A 21,648-nucleotide genomic window follows, 5' to 3' on the forward strand; every position below is an offset into this window, starting at 1 on the left:
ATCAGGGAGAGTATTGACCGCGTTGACCCTGGAAACTCTAGAATCCGCTGGGCTGTCGTAATTTCTAGGAGAGCGTATTCTGTGGCTGCTCCAAATAGCTTGTGGCATGTTGACGGACACCATAGCCTGGTTACTGTCAAGCGTAGGGGTATTGATGATTTTCCTTTAATTAACCTTTAATCTTTAACAAGGTACTCCCAAAACAATGTAAAAAAAAAAAAAAAACTATACTCGCTTTGTTGTTGTGGGTTTTTTGTTTAAATGTTCTACTAATAACAGAACTGTAGCATTGTCCTAGATTTGTTTCCCTCAGCGACGCAAAGGTTTGAGTGGCCATCAAGGGTGCGAAGTGATCATAGGGGTGAAAATGTGAGGGTGTCTTACGACAGCCCAGCTGATTCCAGAGTCTCCAGGGTCAACATGGCCAATACTCTCCCTCTTCCATCCCGTTGATTGATCACTCATCATGAAACGTTCTACGAGATAGTCTAGTTGCTCATGGGAAATCATCGAGAAGCCCGTACTCCACAATACGACGTTTCAATGTCCACCTTGAAACAAGAAGCATTTGAGCTTTGTCCACGTGAAACCCGACGATCTTTGTTGCAGAAGCATAAAAATTAGAATTAAAATATTTAGAGAGGAAGAGCGGGTTTTCATTCAGACCCTCTATCCTGGTCGAATTGGGATTTGGAGATGCTGTTTTTTTGTGGGGGGAGGAAAACCGGAGAACCCGGATAAAACCCTCGAGCAAGGCGAGAACCAACCACAAACTCATCGCCGGGTCAAACTGGTGGGAGGCGAGGGTCACCACTGCGCCATCTCTGTTCTCCAAGAACTACCTCCGATATTGAATATCGAGTTCGGAAGACCTCAGGACTGGTCACAGGATACACTGCAAGGTTTGTGCAGTTTGATGAGTCGTGTCGTATCCATTCTCCATGCAAAAGAAATATATTTCCCAGTATTTCATTCAGTGCTGCCCTATGATACTGACGAAAGGTAGTAATTGCTGGAGAGCTACACTCGAGCCTTATTTGGATGTTCTCTCTCAATCCCACTTCCGCGGTGTTCCATTCCCGTTCGCACGCTTGTAGGAGATCGAAAGTTCCTGCCAATGTAACATATGTGTTTGGGGTCTTTGGTCTTTGTTCTACCCCTTCATATAGTAAGGCTTCCTTCGTCCGCCATATTGCGTTCAGAAATTATAGAGCGTGAGCTGGGACCTAATGATGCGCGAAGGCGGTGCGCAGAAAATGTTGAATGAATATTGCACCATGTTGAACCAATATTTCGATCGTGAATGTGAATGAATATAAACCGTTGAATGTGAATGAATACATCCCGTAAATGTGAGTAAATATATTCGTGAATACGAAATACGTCGTTAAATGTGAATTAGTATATTTCTTGAATATAAATTTAGTTGTTGAATGTGAATAAATATATTCGTGAATAATAATAACAACATTAAATGTGAATGAATATAAACTTTGTGAATTTTGCACCATTTCGCCAACCATAGTGCCGTGTTAGCGACGACTTTGAGCTTCATGCATGACTGGTCACGCCACTCAATTTTGAGCCAATCACGAGTCCCGTTATATGAAAACTAAATTACAATAATTTATGCATTAGGTTCGACACATGAGGAGAACGCCATATGAATCAGCTGCCGCTCCAACGTCGCAGAACGTGAGCTTCGCTGGCCGTTGGCCGACAGGATATTATTTGTTTAGAATTGACAAGAAGTGGAACTTCGTTAGCGTGACCACAGTCTCAGAACTCATTTTTACTCCTTTGACTGGCATCACGTGGTTTCTTTCAGGAAAATTGAGGCTCAGACAATTTCTCCAGGTAGGGGACACGAGTAGTGACACTTCTAGCAAACATATGTACATCAGGTGACTTTGGTCATGTCAGAGCGGCATAAGGATCAGTGTAGTGTTTTCTACATGTTTCTAGAGTATTGAGTATTAGTTTGTTTGTCAGTCCTGATTAATAGCTGCGCGAATTGTATGGAGAAAATCATTTCGCCCTGCTCCATTTTTTTTCCGCACGGAGCTGCAACTATCCGAGCTGTTACAGACGAAACTCTGTTTAGCAGTTATGTGTCTTACCCCATAAGATTCATGTGTCCGCCTAAAGTTGCATTTATCCTAATACTTTCTTAGCATTAACAAGGTTTACCCATGATAGGCAAGTCGATATAAAAATTTAAAATGGGGTGAGACATTAAAACGCATTAATACGATTTGAGTGGAATTTTGTAGTTAAGTTACAATTTACCAAATCAACGTTTTAGAATCCATTGTATTTTTCTTTGAAAATAGTCAAGATGGTCGGTTTTGGTCGGCTTCGAAGGGAGCCAATATGGCGGAACGAAGGGCTGCCATTCATAAATGTTTCACAAAGACTATTGCTAATCAAGAGTTACTGTATTTGAAACACCCGTTCTCGATGGGATTGTTTGAGCAACAAGTTTTAGTAAGAAACAAATCAATATAAGTCTCTAATCCGTGTGCAGTATCTTCGATGCTATGTTGAGAATGAGAACGTTTCATTAAGCATGGCTGTAGTTTATTCATGATAAGGTGAAGGGGATAATGAAAGCGGTTTAAAATTATGCAAAATTATTGTTCGGCCACAATTTTGTGTTTGTGTTACTTTAGTGTAACCACAGAATATATGATAAAAATTTTCACTAGTTTTTCGTCGGAAAATATGAAGATAACCGATTGCAATCAGCGTTTAAGGTGAGCCAAACGACTTAAGGTGGCCGAACACAGTTTTCGCGCGCGCTTTTGCTGATGCAATTCAGCGCGCGCACAAGGATTGAAAAACAAACATGCCTTCAATAGAGCGATCATTTTATTTACTCAACACCCGCACTATATGCGCTATTTTTCTCCATTATTGAACGCAGTGTATTGATGCCTTTAGTCTTTTATTACAAAGCTATGTTAGAAAAGGTAACAACGCAAAGAACCCAGCAATTCTCAGCTTTTTCTTTGTTACCGAAAGAACCCAGTTAAATGCAGCGCATGCGCAGTTGCTCAAAAAATTGAGACCGATTGCTTTTGCAAAAACTTGCCGATTTCTAACGATCCAGTCGATAGAATTTCAAGAAATTTGGCAAAAAAATAATTCAGAAACCACTTGAATGATCTATCGCAAAAAATCTGAATTTTGACATACGGAATTTTTAATAATACAGAACATGGAGTGAAAACGATTTACAGCGAATTACGAAAGTCGCCTATGTCAAAATTTTATTAGAACAGTGTTGACAGAAGGGATTTAATGTCAATTCAGAGTGGGCAAATGATGAAAAAAATCTAATGACTGAATTTTTTTTAAATAAACAAAAACCATTTTTTAAGCCTTGTTTTTAACTAGCCCCGTTCCCATAGCAACAGCATTCACCTTAGCCAAAATGTGAGAATAAACCCTTCTGTGGTTAACCTTGACTCTTGCAAAAAACGGGCGCCAAAGCATAAATAGCTTTAAAGTAATGGTGAATTAGGCAGAGGCTCTTGAAAACTGTGTTCGGCCACCTTAACTGTCAACAATTGCGAACCTTTTCTGAACGTTTCGCCAAACTTTATTTCCATTATCCTGCGAGACAGAGAGTCACTTCTTTTTCTTCTCAGTGAGAGCTCACCGAACGAGAATCTCTGTATTGCCGAGTATGTTGCCATATAACTAACGAGCTATCTTCTATTGACTGTCAAAAGCCCTTCTCATCGACGAGACTACCTAAACAAGAAGTTTAAGTAGAAAATTAGGAATTTTAAGGTTGCTCCTTTCCACCTAATTTTGAGCATAGAGGAGGCTGCTTGAAGGAACCTCACAATATTAATGAGTGAAACAACTGATTTCTCCAATGTTATGTCGATTGCGAACATACTTTTCAGAGGAAGTGAACTTTTGGTATAGGTTAGTTGTGATCAAAATTCCAAAAGTGCTTAAAATTATATGAAAGGAAATGATGTTTGTCATAGAACTTCGTGTCTAGCCTCGTTTAAAATTCGTGGTGTGGTTGAGGTATTCGCGAAAGTTGTGTCGACTGCGTTAATAAGATTGTAAATCGACGTTGAGTTGAGTGTCCACCGCGACGAAACAGATCTGAACATACTGCCTGAAGATCTTTGAAGCCCCCAGCAGCGGCGGTTTCATCTTCATCAGTTACTCCGTCACTAAGATTAACAATGCCTGCACGACAGAAAGTTAGCTACTGTAGTGTCCAGCGCGGTATCGTGTTGGATTTGGGTTTGACAAGAGTTTACGGTATTTAGAGTTCAAGGAAAATGTTGATTTACGGCCAGGTCGGACTTTTCCCTGTTTTGCTAGCTTAAAAAGGAAGTAACGGTTCTCTGTAAGTGTGGCTGTTCAAAATTTCGGGTATTTAACCATCTGAATTCATTTTCCAACTTTCGCTTCATGGCTGTGGCATAGCCGGTTTTCCCGTTCGCTAATCTTGAATAACGTATGATATGCCTCGCTTGCTTCTAAGTCTGTGTCTTAAGAGGTTGAGTAGCATATTGTATCAGCAGTAATGTAAATATAATGCATTTTCTAATTTAAATAATCTAGTTTACAAAGAGTTCAGTGAAATTTAATATCACTTGACAGCGAAATGCCCTAAGTCCCATTTTGTAACCTTCTCAAAAAATGGTTAGTCCCAGTTAGGAAATGTTCAGGGAAGAAAAAATTTCTTCAACGTCAGGGACCTTAATTTGGACTCAGGGAAAATTGACATTTTGATGGGAAGTCAGGGCAAATTGAAACACATTTAACACGGCTGATTTAACACCATTGAAGGCTGGAAGAAACTTCTAGGGTACCGGTCTCTGTGATCTCAGTTAGTTAGGAAAGCAAATGCAAACTCAATGTTCAGTGTTTGTATTTAGACAGGTTTTCTCCCGGTTAAATCGACTTGTTAAAGGGAAATCTAATAAGCTGGGCTATTATCACGAAGAAAAAGCAAAACATGAATTTGCGCTAAAGAAACTCGCTTACACAGTCCCGCTTCTCATAAATCGAAGGCATACTGGTATTTTGTTGTCTTTATTTTTAGCGACGACTTTGAGCTTCATGCATGACTGGTCACGCCACTCAATTTTGAGCCAATCACGAGTCCCATTATATGAAAAATAAAGTACAGTAATTTATGCATTAGGTTTGACACATGAGGAGAACACCGTATGAATCAGCTACGGCTCCAACGTCGCATAGTGCGACAGACCCTGCCGAATTCAATGTTGTTTGCCACACCAAACCTAACGTGCCGCACCAAACTGATTCAAACTTTGACTCAGCGCTCTTCTGCCGTACTTAACTCATCAGTTAGGTTCGGCGCATGAATGGAGCGTCGTTTGGAACAGGCCTTAAATCAGCTGGTAACACGTAACAAGTCGCAAACAAGGAGTGGACTTGAACTTCAATTTTAAGAAGACCCTCTGGCTAAACTAAGTGTCAAAACAAAGGTGGTACATGTCCCTAAATGTAATTTATGCACTAAATTTTCGTCTTGAGCATAATCCCATTGAGGAACAGTGAAGCAAAACGTGAGCTTAGCTGGTTTGGCCGATAGGATATTACTTGTTTAGAACTGACATGAAATGGAACTTCGTTAGCGTGACCACAGTCTCAGAACTCATTTTTACTCCTTTGACTGGCATCACGTGGTTTCTTTCAGAAAAATTGAGGCTCAGACAATTTTTCCAGGTAGGGGACACGAGTAGTAACACTTCTAGCAAACATATGTACATCAGGTGACTTTGGTTATGTCAGAACGACATAAGGATCAATGTAGTGTTTTCTACATATTTCTAGAGTATTGAGTATTAGTTTGTTTGTCAGTCCTGATTAATAGCTGCGCGAATTGTATGGAGAAAATCATTTCGCCCTGCTCCATTTTTTTCCGCACGGAGCTGCAACTATCCGAGCTGTTACAGACGAAACTTTGTTTAGCAGTTATGTGTCTTACCCCATACATGAGAAGACACAATTGATGTCTACTGTAAGTATCTCCTCCCGCAGAGATTTTTGTTTTGCGGTTGTTGCAGATGTTATAATCTTGTTAAAGCGGTTTCAGCGACTGTCATCTCACGTATCTTCGGCATCTGGAAAGTGTTGTTATTTTAACTAAGCATGGTTTCGCGTGACGGAGAAACAGGTTTTACATTTCACCTCGTGACCTGCAGCCTCGACCTGAAAGCGAGTTCACGGTTGACCTTCAATCGAAGACTGTGCCAAGGAAGGGATTTTATCTCTTCGCTCGCGGCATCAATCCAGATCTTGCTTCGAAAAAAACTCGGTGTGTCCTAAACGAACGTGATTGCATCATAAGTCCGATAAAGATTTTTTTTAAGAAAAGAGCGGTGGTAGCAAGTTTTCAGAAGAATTTGCACGAGTGGAAATTGGATCCTGCCTTGCCGATTGCTCCAGTTATCGTGGCAAAGCTTTGGAATTAAAGTGGTGGCTTCTTCATTTGGTTTGCTGGCCATGTTGTCATGCCAACATCTTGCCAAGAGCGCACTTCAAAAGAATACCCTGAAAGACCTGGATTTAATTTGCTCACAGTTCGAAAAGGACATGGTCAAGAACAGGGGTAAGTTTGCGAACAATGTTTTTTGAGTTTAGCTGGAGGGGAAATACCATAATAACTTCACTTTTAGTGGCACTTTGATTGGCAAAGGCCGTTACAACATGACCAATGCTGACCTTGTGTTTTCGAGAGCTCAAATTCAGTTTATTTTCCCGCTTGAGGCACCTAAGTTACTTTTTTGCCAATGGGGGGCCTGGGTTGATTTTGCTGGAGTAGGGTCAGAGGTCAGCTTTGGTCAGCTAACATGTATTTTCTTTTGATTGAAAGGACGGGATGGTATCGTGGACCGCAATGACAGTCATTTTAGAAATTGTTATATTGAGTGCAATCAAGGGCAAAATAAATGAAAAATTAAGACCACCACTCCCCCCATTTTAATGATGGAAAAATGCGAATTTATCATTGATTCGGGTGGATAGGTGGTTTTATTTCTCATTTTATTCTGTCCAAGATTTTAGTCTCCTGATGAAAATAATCAATGTGGTTGGTTCCCTAAAATAAATCATGTTGAGGAAGACAATGATCATGTTAAGAGGCCTCCTTGTTTAATTTGAGGGGCAAACACTAAAAATTGCAGTAAATGTACGGGAAAAGTTTAAAGTTTGCTGCCTAATAAGTTGAGAGTCATTGACTTCCTGAATGTTTTATGTGTTGCAAGGAACAGATACACAGCAGATCTAAAGGGTTTCCTTAGTCAAATGTGATGAAAATAGATTTCCTGTGAGGCAAGGATAGGCACTTTTAAATTTTGTATACAAATGTTTCTAAATTTTCTTGCGAATTGCAACTCACACTATTTTTCAGACTATTGATAAATGAAAAACTTAATTATGGCTTTTCTAGCGAGGCAACTTCCCACTTATCATATGATCTACAAATTGTTTTACCTTCTAACCTTTGTTTTTAATTTACTGAAAAATATTTCAGGTTGTTAGTCGTAAGATTCTCTATTTTCCCCATACATTTACTGCAGTTTTTGCCCTGTTTGCCCTCCCAAATTTAAATAGCGTGAAAAAACCATGAAAATCTCTCTTTCATAATTATGTTTTCTGGGGTTCCTTTGGATTTGATCTCGCCACTTTTTACCAGGTTAAAAACAGACAATATTCTATATATAATAATGCAGCACTTACTCAAATGTTATAATTGATTTTTATCAGCAGCCCATATTATGATTGGTTTATCACTAACCATAAACTTAATAAGTCTGTTGAGTTAGGCGTCAAAAATGGACAATAATGGTTATGTGTTAATGTATAGTATTATTCACACTATTCAATTTGCTATGTGGTTGCTAACTGGCAGACATCTTAATACATTTATAGGTGTCCAGCTGAACAGGAAATTCCTAACAAAATTGAAGGCATTCATGTGAAGCACTTTTCATGGAAAAGCTGTAGAGGACCTTACACAGATTTAAACACAGCAAAAAATCTGATTTAAAATGGAGTAACTATCTATCAGTCCTGTCTTCATGTACACATGTGCTCTAATAAAAACATTGTAAGTTGAATTAAGATGATGACCAAAAGATAACCAAAAAACAACCAAAATAGAAAAAATTAAATAATAATGTTTTTAAGGTGGCAATAACATTATCAGGCTACACTTTAAGGTGGCACACCCAGAAGTGTAGTGTAACCGAGAGATTATAATGTCATGCCAGCAATAACATTAATAGGCTACACTTTAGGTGGCACACCCATGAGTATAGTGTAACCAAGAGAGTCTAATGTCATGCCAGCAATAACATTATTAGGCTACACTTTAGGTGGCACACCCATGAGTGTAGTGTAAGCGAGAGATTCTAATGTCATGCCAGCAGTAACATTAATAGGCTACACTTTAGGTGGCACACCCATGAGTGTAGTGTAACCAAGAGATTCTAATGTCATGCCAGCAGTAACATTAATAGGCTACACTTTAGGTGGCACACCCATGAGTGTAGTGTAAGCGAGAGATTCTAATGTCATGCCAGCAGTAACATTAATAGGCTACACTTTAGGTGGCACACCCATGAGTGTAGTGTAACCAAGAGATTCTAATGTCATGCCAGCAGTAACATTAATAGGCTGCACTTTAGGTGGCACACCCATGAGCGTAGTGTAACCAAGAGATTCTAATGTCATGCCAGCAATAAGGTTATTAGGCTACACTTTAGGTGGCACACCCATGAGTGTAGTGTAACCGAGAGATTCTAATGTCATGCCAGCAATAACATTATTAGGCTACACTTTAGGTGGCACACCCATGAGCGTAGTGTAACCAAGAGATTCTAGTGTCATGCCAGCAATAACATTATTAGGCTACACTTTAGGTGGCACACCCATGAGCGTAGTGTAACGAAGAGATTCTATTGTCATGCCAGCAATAACATTAATAGGCTACACTTTAGGTGGCACACCCATGAGTGTAGTGTAACCAGGAGATTCTAATGTCATGCCAGCAATAACATTGTTAGGCTACACTTTAGGTGACACACCCATGAGTGTAGTGTAACCAAGAGATTCTAATGTCATGCCAGCAATAACGTTATTAGGCTACACTTTAGGTGGCACACCCATGAGTGTAGTGTAACCAAGAGATTCTAATGTCATGCCAGCAATAAGGTTATTAGGCTACACTTTAGGTGGCACACCCATGAGTGTAGTGTAACCAAGAGATTCTAATGTCATGCCAGCAATAACATTGTTCAGCTACACTTTAGGTGGCACACCCATGAGTGTAGTGTAACCGAGAGATTCTAATGTCATGCCAGCAATAACTTTAATAGGCTACACTTTAGGTGGCACACCCATGAGTGTAGTGTAACCAAGAGATTCTAATTTCATGCCAGCAATAACATTTATAGGCTACACTTTAGGTGACACACCCATGAGTGTAGTGTAACGAAGAGATTCTAATGTCATGCCAGCAATAACATTAATAGGCTACACTTTAGGTGACACACCCATGAGTGTAGTGTAACCAAGAGATTCTAATGTCATGCCAGCAATAACTTTAATAGGCTACACTTTAGGTGGCACACCCATGAGTGTAGTGTAACCAAGAGATTCTAATTTCATGCCAGCAATAACATTTATAGGCTACACTTTAGGTGACACACCCATGAGTGTAGTGTAACGAAGAGATTCTAATGTCATGCCAGCAATAACATTAATAGGCTACACTTTAGGTGACACACCCATGAGTGTAGTGTAACCAAGAGATTCTAATGTCATGCCAGCAATAACTTTAATAGGCTACACTTTAGGTGGCACACCCATGAGTGTAGTGTAACCAAGAGATTCTAATGACATGCCAGCAGTAACATTAATAGGCTACACTTTAGGTGGCACACCCATGAGTGTAGTGTAAGCGAGAGATTCTAATGTCATGCCAGCAATAACATTATTAGGCTACACTTTAGGTGGCACACCCATGAGTGTAGTGTAACTGAGATATTCTAATGTCATGCCAGCAATAACATTGTCCAGCTGTTACAATATCAATTTGTCTCACGTAAAGGTAGTAAACTGTAACCGTGAAATATTTATATCAGTGCGTATGACAAGCAAGTATACTGATATTTATTACTCTTATTGAATATTTCATCGTGAAATGTTGACCCCTTCTCTTAAGTTTTTAACAGCCATAACACTGAAGTCACGTACTGAAAAAAGTTATACTCAAAAACAACTTATCTAATGAATGCAGAAAATGAGGTCGTATTATAGTCTATTAAAGCTAATGTAAAGTGGCGAATAAACCATCATCATCATATCGTTACACAACCAATCGAAAAAAAATATTTATATTTTTTTTATTACAATGTAATGGCAAATTGTAATGGCAAATACTACATGTACAACAATAATGGTAATGATAAATTTTTAAAAAGCTATAAAAAAGCCATAAGGATGATCATTATACCAGAAAATAGAGGGCTCTGAACAGTCTAGCTTTAAACAAAAGTCATGTTTAAATAAAAGATTGTTGTTGTTGTTGTCCATTAATGGGTAAATTCTGTCAAGTTAAAGGCCTTGAGTAAATTACGCCCAGCAAAGACAAACAAACAATTGAAAAACAAGTGGATCTCTGCGCGTTATTTTAAGCACTGAGGTGCTTTGTTAGAATTTTAACTGTCTCAAAATCGGCAAGGCAAGGTCTCAAAGACGGTCTTTGAGCTGCTCTGACTCTGATAAAAACCCACGGTCTTAGAGGCAGCTTTTAGCATTTTTCATAAGAATTACACACCACTCGCGCCACTGTACAGCCGATCCTTCATTACATCTGAGGCTAAGTAACTTTGAGGCTGTGTTCAAAGGCGATTCTTTTTCTACTTAAGTTAGACGAAACTCGCTGCTACCTTGGGGCTTTTTCCAAAAGGTATGGGAACAGGGCAGCATGTATTTCTCTATGGGTGTATTAAACTCGTGAAAACAGTTTTTTAAAACATGAGATGAAATCCTTCGTGTTCCAGTTCAAATTTATGTCGCTGTCGTGGTTGCTGCCTTTTGGGTGGGCTCTTCATCAGGTAGACCATTCTTAGGGCCTCTTTACAAGGAGAGAGGGTTACCTTAGCACTCACACATTTTCTCTTGTTTTCTTCGTCGTCTTTACAAGGCAGCTAGCTAGGGTTAAACGAGTAGGCGGTTTACCCTATCTGCGTGCTAGGGTTACCCTGGCAGGCGGGCTAACTTTTTCCCTTGTAAACACTTCAGGTAGGGTTAACCCGCCTACCTGGGTTAACTTTCTACTTGTTTCCAGACCCTTCGAGTGTAACCGCGCATTAAGTTGTCCCGCGCTCGGGTTGTAGGGTTACACCAAAATTTTGCTTGTAAACCCGGGCTATCTTTTGCCCTCACGCTAGGGTTAACACGCTTGCTAGAGTAGACCTCTCTCCCTGTAAACAGGCCCTTAAATATATCTCGGTGTGCTGGTTAAGTTTTCAATTTTGATTTCAAGAAACGTTCCTTTTAACGCCCTCCTTTTAGTAATGTGACGAAGTTGTTGATTGAAGTAATTATAATTTGAAGAAAAGTTTCTGTTAGTTCCTGTTACTTGAGAAAAATATTACGGGTTTTGTTTTAACACTGCGCAACATGACGTTTCTTAATGTTCATAGTATGCGTTACACTGTACCTTCCCTTGTTGTATCGTCATCAGTTTGCCGCTCTTAATTGATAGGAAGAATAAATTATACTTTTGATCCTTGATTCCACTATTTTCTGGGGATGTGGGAGGGGTTCACCACACTCGGTCGTTACTTTCGAAATTTTAAGGTCTGTTTTCGCAGCGCGTGCGAACACCTTGAAGTCATTGGTAGCCGTGCGAGGTCACTTAAAGCACTGACAAACTTTGCTTTGTGTACTAAGTGATTCCTCACCCCGGGCCCTAACTTTCCCCACGGCTATGTAATTGTGTGACATTTCTTCTCAATGGCGGAGGGCAAAAAGACTGTTCGGAGTATTAAGCTTAGATAACTAATTGTGGAGACTCAAATAAAGATAAATTTACAGATAAATGAGAGATTATTTATTTACAATCAAGATAAAGGTGTTTGTGACTATAAATGAAATTCATCAAGTAGTGCATATACACTCTTTCTTTTTTAAAGAATATATTTTATAAGAATATCGAGGCTGAAATTTGCGAAATTTAAAGAATATTTTAAGAATAAACCTTAGGCTGAAATTGTGAAAATAATACAATTTCATGCGTTGAAAATCTGTGAAAACAATACAATGATGTTTTTACTTAACTGTATAAAATTATTCCTTTCTCTAAACGGCAAAACTAGCCAACAAACGAAACACTCTTCACTAGCGATAGCCAAATGTTTAATGATGAGCGGTACATGTAACGTGTTTGCGCAGTAAAAAATATGTACAATGCAAAAGACATGAGCTAAACCGCAAAATTTTTCATGATAAATTCTTTCTTGTCGTATGACATGACATTTTGACCGTACTGATTGCAATGAACAGCAATGGAGCACTTGTAATTGATACGTAAATGTCATAAGTTAAGAATATTACAATAATATTTTCAGCCTAAAATCAGCAGAAAAATAGGAGTATTCAGCCTGCGGGGCCGGAAAACCAGTATTCTTATGAAAAAAAGAAAGAGTGTGATGCGTTATTTTTTAGAAAATTGTTAAGTTTAGTTCGCTCCCAGATCATTTCGGCTTAATTCCAAGATCTGTTTTAGATTGATGAATCAAACGTCCCTTTACTTCCGGACAAGCATCTCAATGCAAGCTCAGCGTTGATCGTGATGACTTTGATGGAGTAAGCAAGAAATGTTAGTCGGCCCTTGCGCGTCTCTTTACTTGAGCATGCGTTTGTAGGCTCCTGGTTATCTTTTAGTTCAGATCGTAAATCTTGGTTTGAGTAGAGAAGGAGAGGATGATTTCGTGTTGTGCATTAAATTCTGGTAATTCGTACATCATTAGCGCGAATACTTGTTTTATCAGGATTTCCGCCCTCGCTGTAGTTTCAACATTCATTGCCCTTCCTCTCTCACGTCTTTTTTCCTTCCATGTCTTTCCCCACTGCTCACGTTCTTTTGGACATGATCTAATAATGCTTTTATTCCAGAGTGTAGAGCGTCAGGAATGACTCACACAGCACACTGCATTTAATTGCTCGTTGACACATGTAAGCCGGTGTGCGCCGCTGTTCGTCTCTGGTTTACTTTCAAAAATTAATATTTTTCTGACAGACGATCGTCGGCGTAACAGATTATAACACCTCGTTGGTATCATAGGGTGAAGAAACCTGGAGCGCCCTAAGATAATGCTCAACAATTTCTTGTACTAAAAGTATAAGGAATTGTATGGAGCTCTCCGGGATACTTACAGTACAAGCCGTGTGCGTCTTCTCATGGATTCATGTGTCCGTCTAAGGTTGCATTTATCCTAAGACTTTCTTAGCATTAACAAGGTTTACCCATGATAGGCAAGTCGATATAAAAAATGGGGTAAGACATTAAAACGCATTAATACGATTTGAGTGGAATTTTGTAGTTAAGTTACAAACTACCAAATCAACGTTTTAGAATCCATTGTATTTTTCTTTGAAAATAGTCAAGATGGTCGGTTTTGGTCGGCTTCGAAGGGAGCCAATATGGCGGAACGAAGGGCTGCCATTCATAAATGTTTCACAAAGACTATTGCTAATCAAGAGTTACTGTATTTGAAACACCCGTTATCGATGGGATTGTTTGAGCAATAAGTTTTAGTAAGAAACAAATCAATATAAGTCTCTAATCCGAGTGCAACATCTTCGATGCTATGTCGAGAATGAGAACGTTTCATTAAGCATGGCTGGATAGTTTATTCATGATAAGGTGGTTTAAAATTGAGCAAAATTATTGTTCGGCCGAAAGTTTGCGTTTAAGTCTTACAGGGCTTTAGTGTAACCACAGAATAGACTATTAAACTGTTTCACTAGTTTTTCGTTGGAAACTATGAAGAAAGCCGATTTAGATGGGCTCTGAAGGCGAACCAAACGACTTAATTGTCAACCATATTTGCGAACCTTCTATGAAAGTTTCGCCAAACGTTATTGCCATTACCCTGCGAGCTGCGAGACAGAATTTCCCGTCTCTTTCAGCTCGGTGAACTCTCACTGAGCAGAAAGAGAAGGGAAATTCTGTCTCGCAGAGTATATTGCCATATAACTAACGAGCTATCTTCTATTGACTGTCAAAACACCCTTCTCATCGACGAGCCTACCTAAACAAGAAGTTTAGGAGAAAAATTAGGAATTTTAAGGTTGCTCCTTTCTGCCCAATTTTGAGCGTAGAAGAAGCTGTTTGAAGGAACCTCACAATAGTAATGAGTGAAACAACTGATTTCTCCAATGTTATGTCGATTGCGAACATACTTTTCAAGGGAAGTGAACTTTAGGTATAGGTTAGTTATGATGATAATTCTTAAGGTGCTTAAAATTATATGAAAGGAACTAATGTTTCTCGTAGAGCTTCGTGACTAGCCTCGTTTAAAATTCGTGGTGTGGTTGGGGTATTCGCGAAAGTTGTGTCGACTGCGTTAATAAGATTGTCTTTTTCTTTGAAAATTGCTAAGATAGTCGGTTTTGGTCGGCTTTGAAGGCGAGCCACTATGGCGGAACGAAGGGCTGCCATTCTTAAATGTTTGACAAAGACTATTGCTAATCAAGAGTTACTGTATTTGAAACACCCGTTCTCGGTGGGATTGTTTGAGCAACAAGTTTTAGTAAGAAACAAATCAATATAAGCCTCTAATCCGTGTGCAGTATCTTCGATGCTATGTCGAGAATGAGAACGTTTCATTAAGCATGGCTGTAGTTTATTCATGATAAGGTGAAGGGGATAATGAAAGCGGTTTAAAATTATGCAAAATTATTGTTCGGCCACAATTTTGCGTTTGTCTTACTTTAGTGTAACCACAGAATATATGATAAAAATTTTCACTGGTTTTTCGTCGGAAAATATGAAGATAACCGATTGCAATCAGCGCTGAAGGCGAGCCAAATGACTTAACTGTCAACAATTGCGAACCTTTTCTGAACGTTTCGCCAAACTTTATTTCCATTATCCTGCGAGACAGAGATTCGCTTCTTTTTCTGCTCAGTGTCTGCAGCGGTTGCAAAACCGTGCTGCCCGTATCATTCTCAAGCGTGACTCTTCTAGAGATACTTTTAATGTTTTAGGGTGGACTGACTTAGAAACCAACCGTAAAATCCACAAATGTGTTTTAGTTTTTAAATGTTTGCATAACTTAGTTCCTCAGTATTTAAGTAACTATTTCATTAGGAACTACAATGTACATGGTTACAACACTCGAAGGAAGGCTGACCTCCATCTACCCAAACCCAAACTTAGCCTTGGCAAACGTACTTTTAGATTTTCTGGCACAGCCCTTTTTAATTCACTACCTTGTAAAATCCAACAAGCTGTATCACTCTCCTCTTTTAAAAATCTTGTTAAAGCCCATGTTATTTATAGCATCTAATTTATGATATCTATTTTTTTCCCTAACAGTTCATGCTTGTAACTCGTTTCAATTTTTTAAACTCTTTTTATATAACTATTTCAACTACTAGACATTAGTTTTTTTTTAACTCTATTTTTATAACTATTTTAAACTATTAGACATTTTATATTTTTAGAAATTGTATTTAGCAGGGCCCCTCTGGATACCAGCCACTGTGCTGAATGGGCCACCCTGCATAAATAAAGTTTTACCTACCTACCTACCTACACCGAACGAGAATCTCTGTATCGCAGAGTATGTTGCCATATAACTAACGAGCTATCTTCTATTGACTGTCAAAAGCCCTTCTCATCGACGAGACTACCTAAACAAGGAACCTCACAATATTAATGAGTGAAACAACTGATTTCTCCAATGTTATGTCGATTGCGAACATACTTTTCAGAGGAAGTGAACTTTAGGTATAGGTTAGTTATGATCAACATTCCAAAAGTGCTTAAAATTATATGAAAGGAAATGATGTTTCTCGTAGAACTTCGTGTCTAACATCGTTTAAAATTCGTGGTGTGGTTGAGGTATTCGCGAAAGTTGTCGACTGCGTTAATAAGATTGTAAATCGACGTTGAGTTGAGTGTCCACCGCGACGAAACAGATCTGAACATACTGCCTGAAGATCTTTGAAGCCCCCCGCAGCGGCGGCTTCATCTTCATCAGTTACTCCGTCACTAAGATTAACAATGCCTGCACGACAGAAAGTTAGCTACTGTAGTGTCCAGCGCGGTATCGTGTTGGATTTGGGTTTGACAAGAGTTTACGGTATTTAGAGTTCAAGGAAAATGTTGATTTACGGCCAGGTCGGACTTTTCCCTTTTTTGCTAGCTTAAAAAGGAAGTAACGGTTCTTTGTACGTGTGGCTGTTGAAAATTTCGGGTATTTAACCATCTGAATTCATTTTCCAACTTTCACTTCATGGCTGTGGGATAGCCGGTTTTCCCGTTCGCTAATCTTGAATAACGTATGATATGCCTCGCTTGCTTCTAAGACTGTGGTTGAGTAGCATATTGTATCAGCAGTAATGTAAATATAATGCAGTTTCTAATTTAAATAATCTTGTTTACAAAGAGTTCAGTGAAATTTAATGTCACTCGACAGCGAAATGACCTAAGTGCCGTTTTGTAACCTTCTCAAAAAATGGTTAGTCCCGGTTAGGAAATGTTCAGGCAAGAAAAAATTTCTTCAAGGTCAGGGACCTTAATTTCGACTCAGGGAAAATTGACATTTTGATGAGAAGTCAGGGCAAATTGAAACACATTTAACACGGCTGATTTAACACCATTGAAGGCTGGAAGAAACTTCTAGTGTCACTGTGATTTCAGCGTGTTTTCCTTGATGAATAAGAGGAATTTGTTGATCGCTTTGATCGTTTGCTACGGACGTCATTGCCGCCATGTTGGATAACCATTAACAAAAGAAGTCTTGTTAGCTTTATTGTTCCTGTCATCCAACATGGCCACCAGTCTTTGTCATTTGATTCTCTTGGGAATGGTTGCAAACCACCTATAAATGCTACATTATTTCTGGCCACGCAACAAAGATTTTTCGTTGTCATTGATTGCTCGGCTAAACTACAGAATAAGGAGACATTTATGCACCTTGAAAAGTGGCCCTTTATTGTGTAGTCGCTAAACTAGAGAATACAGGGCCACTTTTAATCATCCATTATTCTTCGTCCTTTTATCCACTGCCGCGCCAAACGAGCCACTAAATCTATGGACCTTCAAAAGTGGCCTTGTACTGTGTAGTTGCTCCCTCGGATTTCCTTCACGATTTAGAAAGGAAATGATAGTTTTTACATGTAAGTTCCTGTCTCATTATGTCGGTTGCGTCAAAATGCAGATCACAGTGGATTATTTTATCTGATTACGTTTAGCAACAAATTGACGAGGGTTGATTGGTTTAGTGAATTTTGGTTTGCGTGTCGTGAGCCCCAAACAATGACAACAATATCATCTTTATTTTCAGGTCAATACTGGCCATGCATCAATAATTTTGCCTTGTCATTAATTGCTCCTTATCATAAAGTTTTGGTTGAAAGGCTTTCAACTGAGAACTAGAAAACCTCTAATTACCAAGTTTGCTCTGATTTCAGTACAACTATTATATTATTTATTTAATGTATTTGTTGTAAGTTTCGAATAAGGTAACTGTTTTAATCTTATTTTGTAATGGACCGTTAGGAACCTTGCATGTTTGTCAGCTATAATTAGGGAACGAATAAACTTCAGGGCCTGTCCAAACGGGAAATGTTTGGCGACCAAACACCATCAAACATTGTTTGGTGACCTAACATTTTACCGTTTGGCCACCTTGTTTGGTGCTGTTTGATCGTGTTTGATCGTGTTTGGTCATCAAAGGCCATCAAACATTCGATCAAACAACTTAAAACATTTCTTTTGTTCTCGTGTTTGATGGGCGATGTTTTGTTCGTTTGGATAGCCGTTTCAAACATGGTTGGCGCGCGCATGCGTCCCACGCTTGTTCAGCGGCTTGTATCCATAGTTTGATCTGTGTTTGATCAAACATGTTTTAACCGTTTGGCCAGTCACTTCAACATTAGCATGTTTGGTGACCAAACAATGTTTGATGATGTTTGGTCGCCAAACATTTACCGTTTGGACATTTGCGTGACATTGCATATTAATTAATTATTTAATATGTTAATATTTTTCTGACAGTTTATTTCTGATCTTTTTGAACTTGAAAATGGTGTCGTTAATTTTAACTTGCTTGTACATTACAAAACCTTTGCATATAAATATCATGAAAGTAAATACTATAATAGTCCTGGCTATCGTGATCTTCAGTTGAATTAGGACATGCAGATTGAAAAGGAACCAAGCTTTTGAAAACTTTAAAACTTCCAAACAGACTGTAAAACCTCATACTGCATAGACAGCAGCAGGCCGGTGTCAGAAACATTTCAAACGGCCACTAAAAAAATATTAAGCGCTTTTCCAATTAACCAAAAATATCTGGTTTCAATTTCCGAAAATGCAGAATAGTATTTTAACGCAAATTTTCGAAAATTTCTTACCAGTTGCAGTCAGTCTATTTGATGCTTCTCGCACAATTTCCGACATTTTCGGCTAAATGGTTCCCTCCATTATACACCTTCATGCAGCTCCGTACATCTTTATATTACCTTCATACACATTCATTTACCTTCACACTCCTTTATTTATCTTCATACTCCTTCATACACCTTCATACGTCGTCATTTACTTGCATACTCCTTTATTTATCTTCATATTCCATCATACACCTTCATTTACCCTTATAAGTCCAACTAAAAGGCACTGTCACCGCATGCGAACATTAAAACTAACCAACTAGCAAGAAGATATATCGCGACTAATCGAGATGTTATTTTCTTGACCAATTTTCTCTTAGATCTAACAACTGCATTTCAATCCGGCGCCACACATCATGAAGTGCGGGATAAAATCCCTCGCATATACAGTGTTTAGTCTGGGATTCGCAAGCTTTCTACTTTTGATGGTTTATAATGTAACACATTTAGGCATGCCGCGATTGCTACGAAACGCATCTATTTCACTGAACGAAACACCTCCAGACGATTTCGTTCAACTGATGAACTTTAACGACTTAGGAAGTGGCAAGGAACGACTGCATCTATTGGTTGTTACCAACAGTGCGCCACATAAGTCCGACAGAAGAATGGCTATCAGGTCCACATGGTGGAGACATTGCACAGAAAGCCAGGTAAATATAACAAAAGTTATTTTGGTGTGGGATACCTGTGGTATATCACACTACTGTCATAGATTCGTGTCCGTTAATTCAAATGAGGTATCCCGCACATGTACCCTTTGGGTACCTATTTTTAGGGAATGTTGAGAAAGGTGATATCGTAGGTTCCTAATTTTGCAGAGCAAGAGATTTGGACTTTTATGATTGGCGGAGGCATCGGAAATTACTTAGGGATAATGATTGTTTGTCCGATTAAAAGATACGGAAACATCTCTTCAATCATTGTTCGAATAAACAATTTAAAAACTTCAAAAAGAAAAACGTTTTTAACCAACTTAACAAAGAGGTTTCGTCTGAAGAGGGAGAAATACTGTTTTCTGTAACCCAGGCCAGTTATTTCGCTGTCTCGAATGAAGCACGAAACAACAGCTTCTTTATGGCATCAGCTTACTTATGACATCAAAGTGCTGATAAAATGCTGAAAACCGTTGTGAGCCACCATTTAAGGTGGAAAAGTGTGGTAAAACCAAACCCAAAGATATCAGAATGGCGAATCACAATGAACCAATCAGAACACGAAGTCAATGCACGTCGCCGTTTCGTGAGAAAAATTGGAACTGATTTTGGCCTTCATCTACTCACTGGCTGAAAGTATACTCTTGCTATGATTGATAATAACACCCTCCTGAACGAATTGCAAGCTGAAGTAGATATATTATTTCTTTCCAAGGTAATTAGAGATGTACATGTGTTCTAAATACATTTTTAGAAAATTGCTAATCGCAGTTAATTTGTCTTAAACAGGTGAAATGCTTCTTTGTTACCGATGGTATCATTGAGGATCGTTCTAAGCGTATCAGTCTACTCCAAGAAAGAAACCACTTCCAGGACATGGTATTTCAACCGCTTCGTGGAGGCATGGAATTCGGGCTGCGCTTTCTAAATCAAATCAAATGGGTGAATGCTAATTTTGATTTCAAGTACCTTCTGAAGGTCGATGACGATTACTTTGTGTGTTTAAAGAGACTTCTAAATGAGCTTCCCTTAAGACCGACAAGCAATCTAGTCTGGGGACATTTTCACTGCGAAGCAGGTATTACGTGGGTGGATGAGGCGTTCGTGATATTTTCAAACGATGTGATCCACAAATTTGTAGAGCAAGACGAGAACAAGACGTTATGTCACCCGTTTGCTGATCAGCAAATAGGCCTGTGGATGCAAAACTTGCCCAAAAGGTATTTCCATGATCCAAGACTGCATCATCATCCGCCCGCTTCGTTTTTGCCAAAATTTCAAAATATTTCCAAGGTGTGCGACTCGTATCTTGGGATTCACGGAACCTACGTTGAGGAGATGAGGGCATTTGGGAAGAATGACAACGATGGTCCAAAAGATGCGATGCCTACTCCCGACTTTTCAACTTATTGTAAGACTACGAGATTTGACCACCGTGTGTTTGGACGAGACTTTCGTTTCGATCCCAGACCTTGTAGAGAAAATCCAACTTGGAATAATTCAACAATAATGCCGGCTATCTATAGTCGAGAAAATTTTAGGCCGAAAAACTGATACCCGCGGGTAAAGGGGGCAGAAATCCCACAGGGGGTCCAGAGAAAACGAATACCCATGAGTGAAGGGGACGACAATTCAAAAGGTGATTCCGAAGAAATAGAGAACATTGAAATGTTCCTGTTTTCATCAAAGAAGGATGAAAAAGGTTTAGAAAAACAAGAAGTGCTGAAGGAACGCAAGCGGCAAAAACGAGGGTTTCCACAGTTTCTTCAAGTCAGTTAACATTTAGATTATGAGCTTGAGATTTCTAACGCGGGAAGTGGTTTTATTTCTTATTTTATTCTGACTAACAGTGTACTGCAATAAAGAATTTAAATATATTTGAACTGCGGAGAAAGATATAAAGACATGATTGATCATCGCAGTTATACACATGCACAATTTAAAAATTTCACAACTGCTTAAGTTGTGCGTATAACTGCGATGACCAGTCATTTCTTCAGAACGAATTTATCATAAAGGCTTTTCAGTATAAAATAAATTCGAAGTCAACGTAACACTAATACAAGATTGGCCCAGTCCTGCTTTTTCAACAAAGATCCTGATATGACAGCCAGTCATGCCCTGTACGAATTTTGACCAACACAACGCAGCACTTTGATAATTATCATTGGCATGTCTAACTAAAATGAAAAGAAAGATCCAATTTTTTTTATGTTTTCTGCATGGATGTTATAATTAAAGGACACAAACGAAATTAACTTTGAAAACTGTTCAGCATAACAGTTTT

The 21,648-nt window shown here is 38.9% G+C and overlaps 1 protein-coding gene across 3 annotated transcripts; it reads left to right on the top strand.

Moving 5' to 3' along the window:
* Positions 1-1,625: 1,625 nt before the first annotated feature.
* LOC110056287 (beta-1,3-galactosyltransferase 6-like) lies at positions 1,626-21,426 on the top strand. 3 transcript variants are annotated; one of them, XR_016206543.1, is made up of 3 exons: positions 1,626-1,857; positions 6,072-6,616; positions 7,939-10,604. XR_016206543.1 is itself a non-coding variant. In XM_089287454.1 (3 exons), the coding sequence occupies exons 2-3, from the start codon at positions 19,062-19,064 to the stop codon at positions 20,913-20,915; spliced, it is 1,062 nt and encodes a 353-aa protein (XP_089143580.1). In that variant the 5' UTR covers positions 1,632-1,857; positions 19,026-19,061; the 3' UTR covers positions 20,916-21,426. The 3 variants fall into 3 exon arrangements, 2 of the variants coding, with proteins under 2 accessions (XP_089143580.1, XP_089143581.1); XM_089287454.1 differs by lacking the exons at positions 6,072-6,616; positions 7,939-10,604 and adding exons at positions 19,026-19,358; positions 20,151-21,426 and having other exon boundaries at positions 1,632-1,857; XM_089287455.1 differs by lacking the exons at positions 1,626-1,857; positions 6,072-6,616; positions 7,939-10,604 and adding exons at positions 5,524-5,730; positions 19,026-19,358; positions 20,151-21,426.
* The last annotated feature ends 222 nt before the right edge of the window (positions 21,427-21,648 follow it).

Source organism: Orbicella faveolata, unplaced genomic scaffold, assembly GCF_042242905.1.
Source record: "Orbicella faveolata isolate gen_17 unplaced genomic scaffold, um_ofav_v1 contig_14, whole genome shotgun sequence".
Lineage (NCBI taxonomy): Eukaryota > Metazoa > Cnidaria > Anthozoa > Scleractinia > Merulinidae > Orbicella > Orbicella faveolata.

Excerpts from the sequence above, each read along its gene's own strand:
- LOC110056287 (XM_089287454.1), top strand. The coding sequence starts at position 19,062 with ATGAAGTGCGGGATAAAATCCCTCGCATATACAGTGTTTAGTCTGGGA. Across the intron at positions 19,359-20,150 it reads GACATTGCACAGAAAGCCAG|GTGAAATGCTTCTTTGTTAC; the intron begins GTAAATATAACA and ends TGTCTTAAACAG.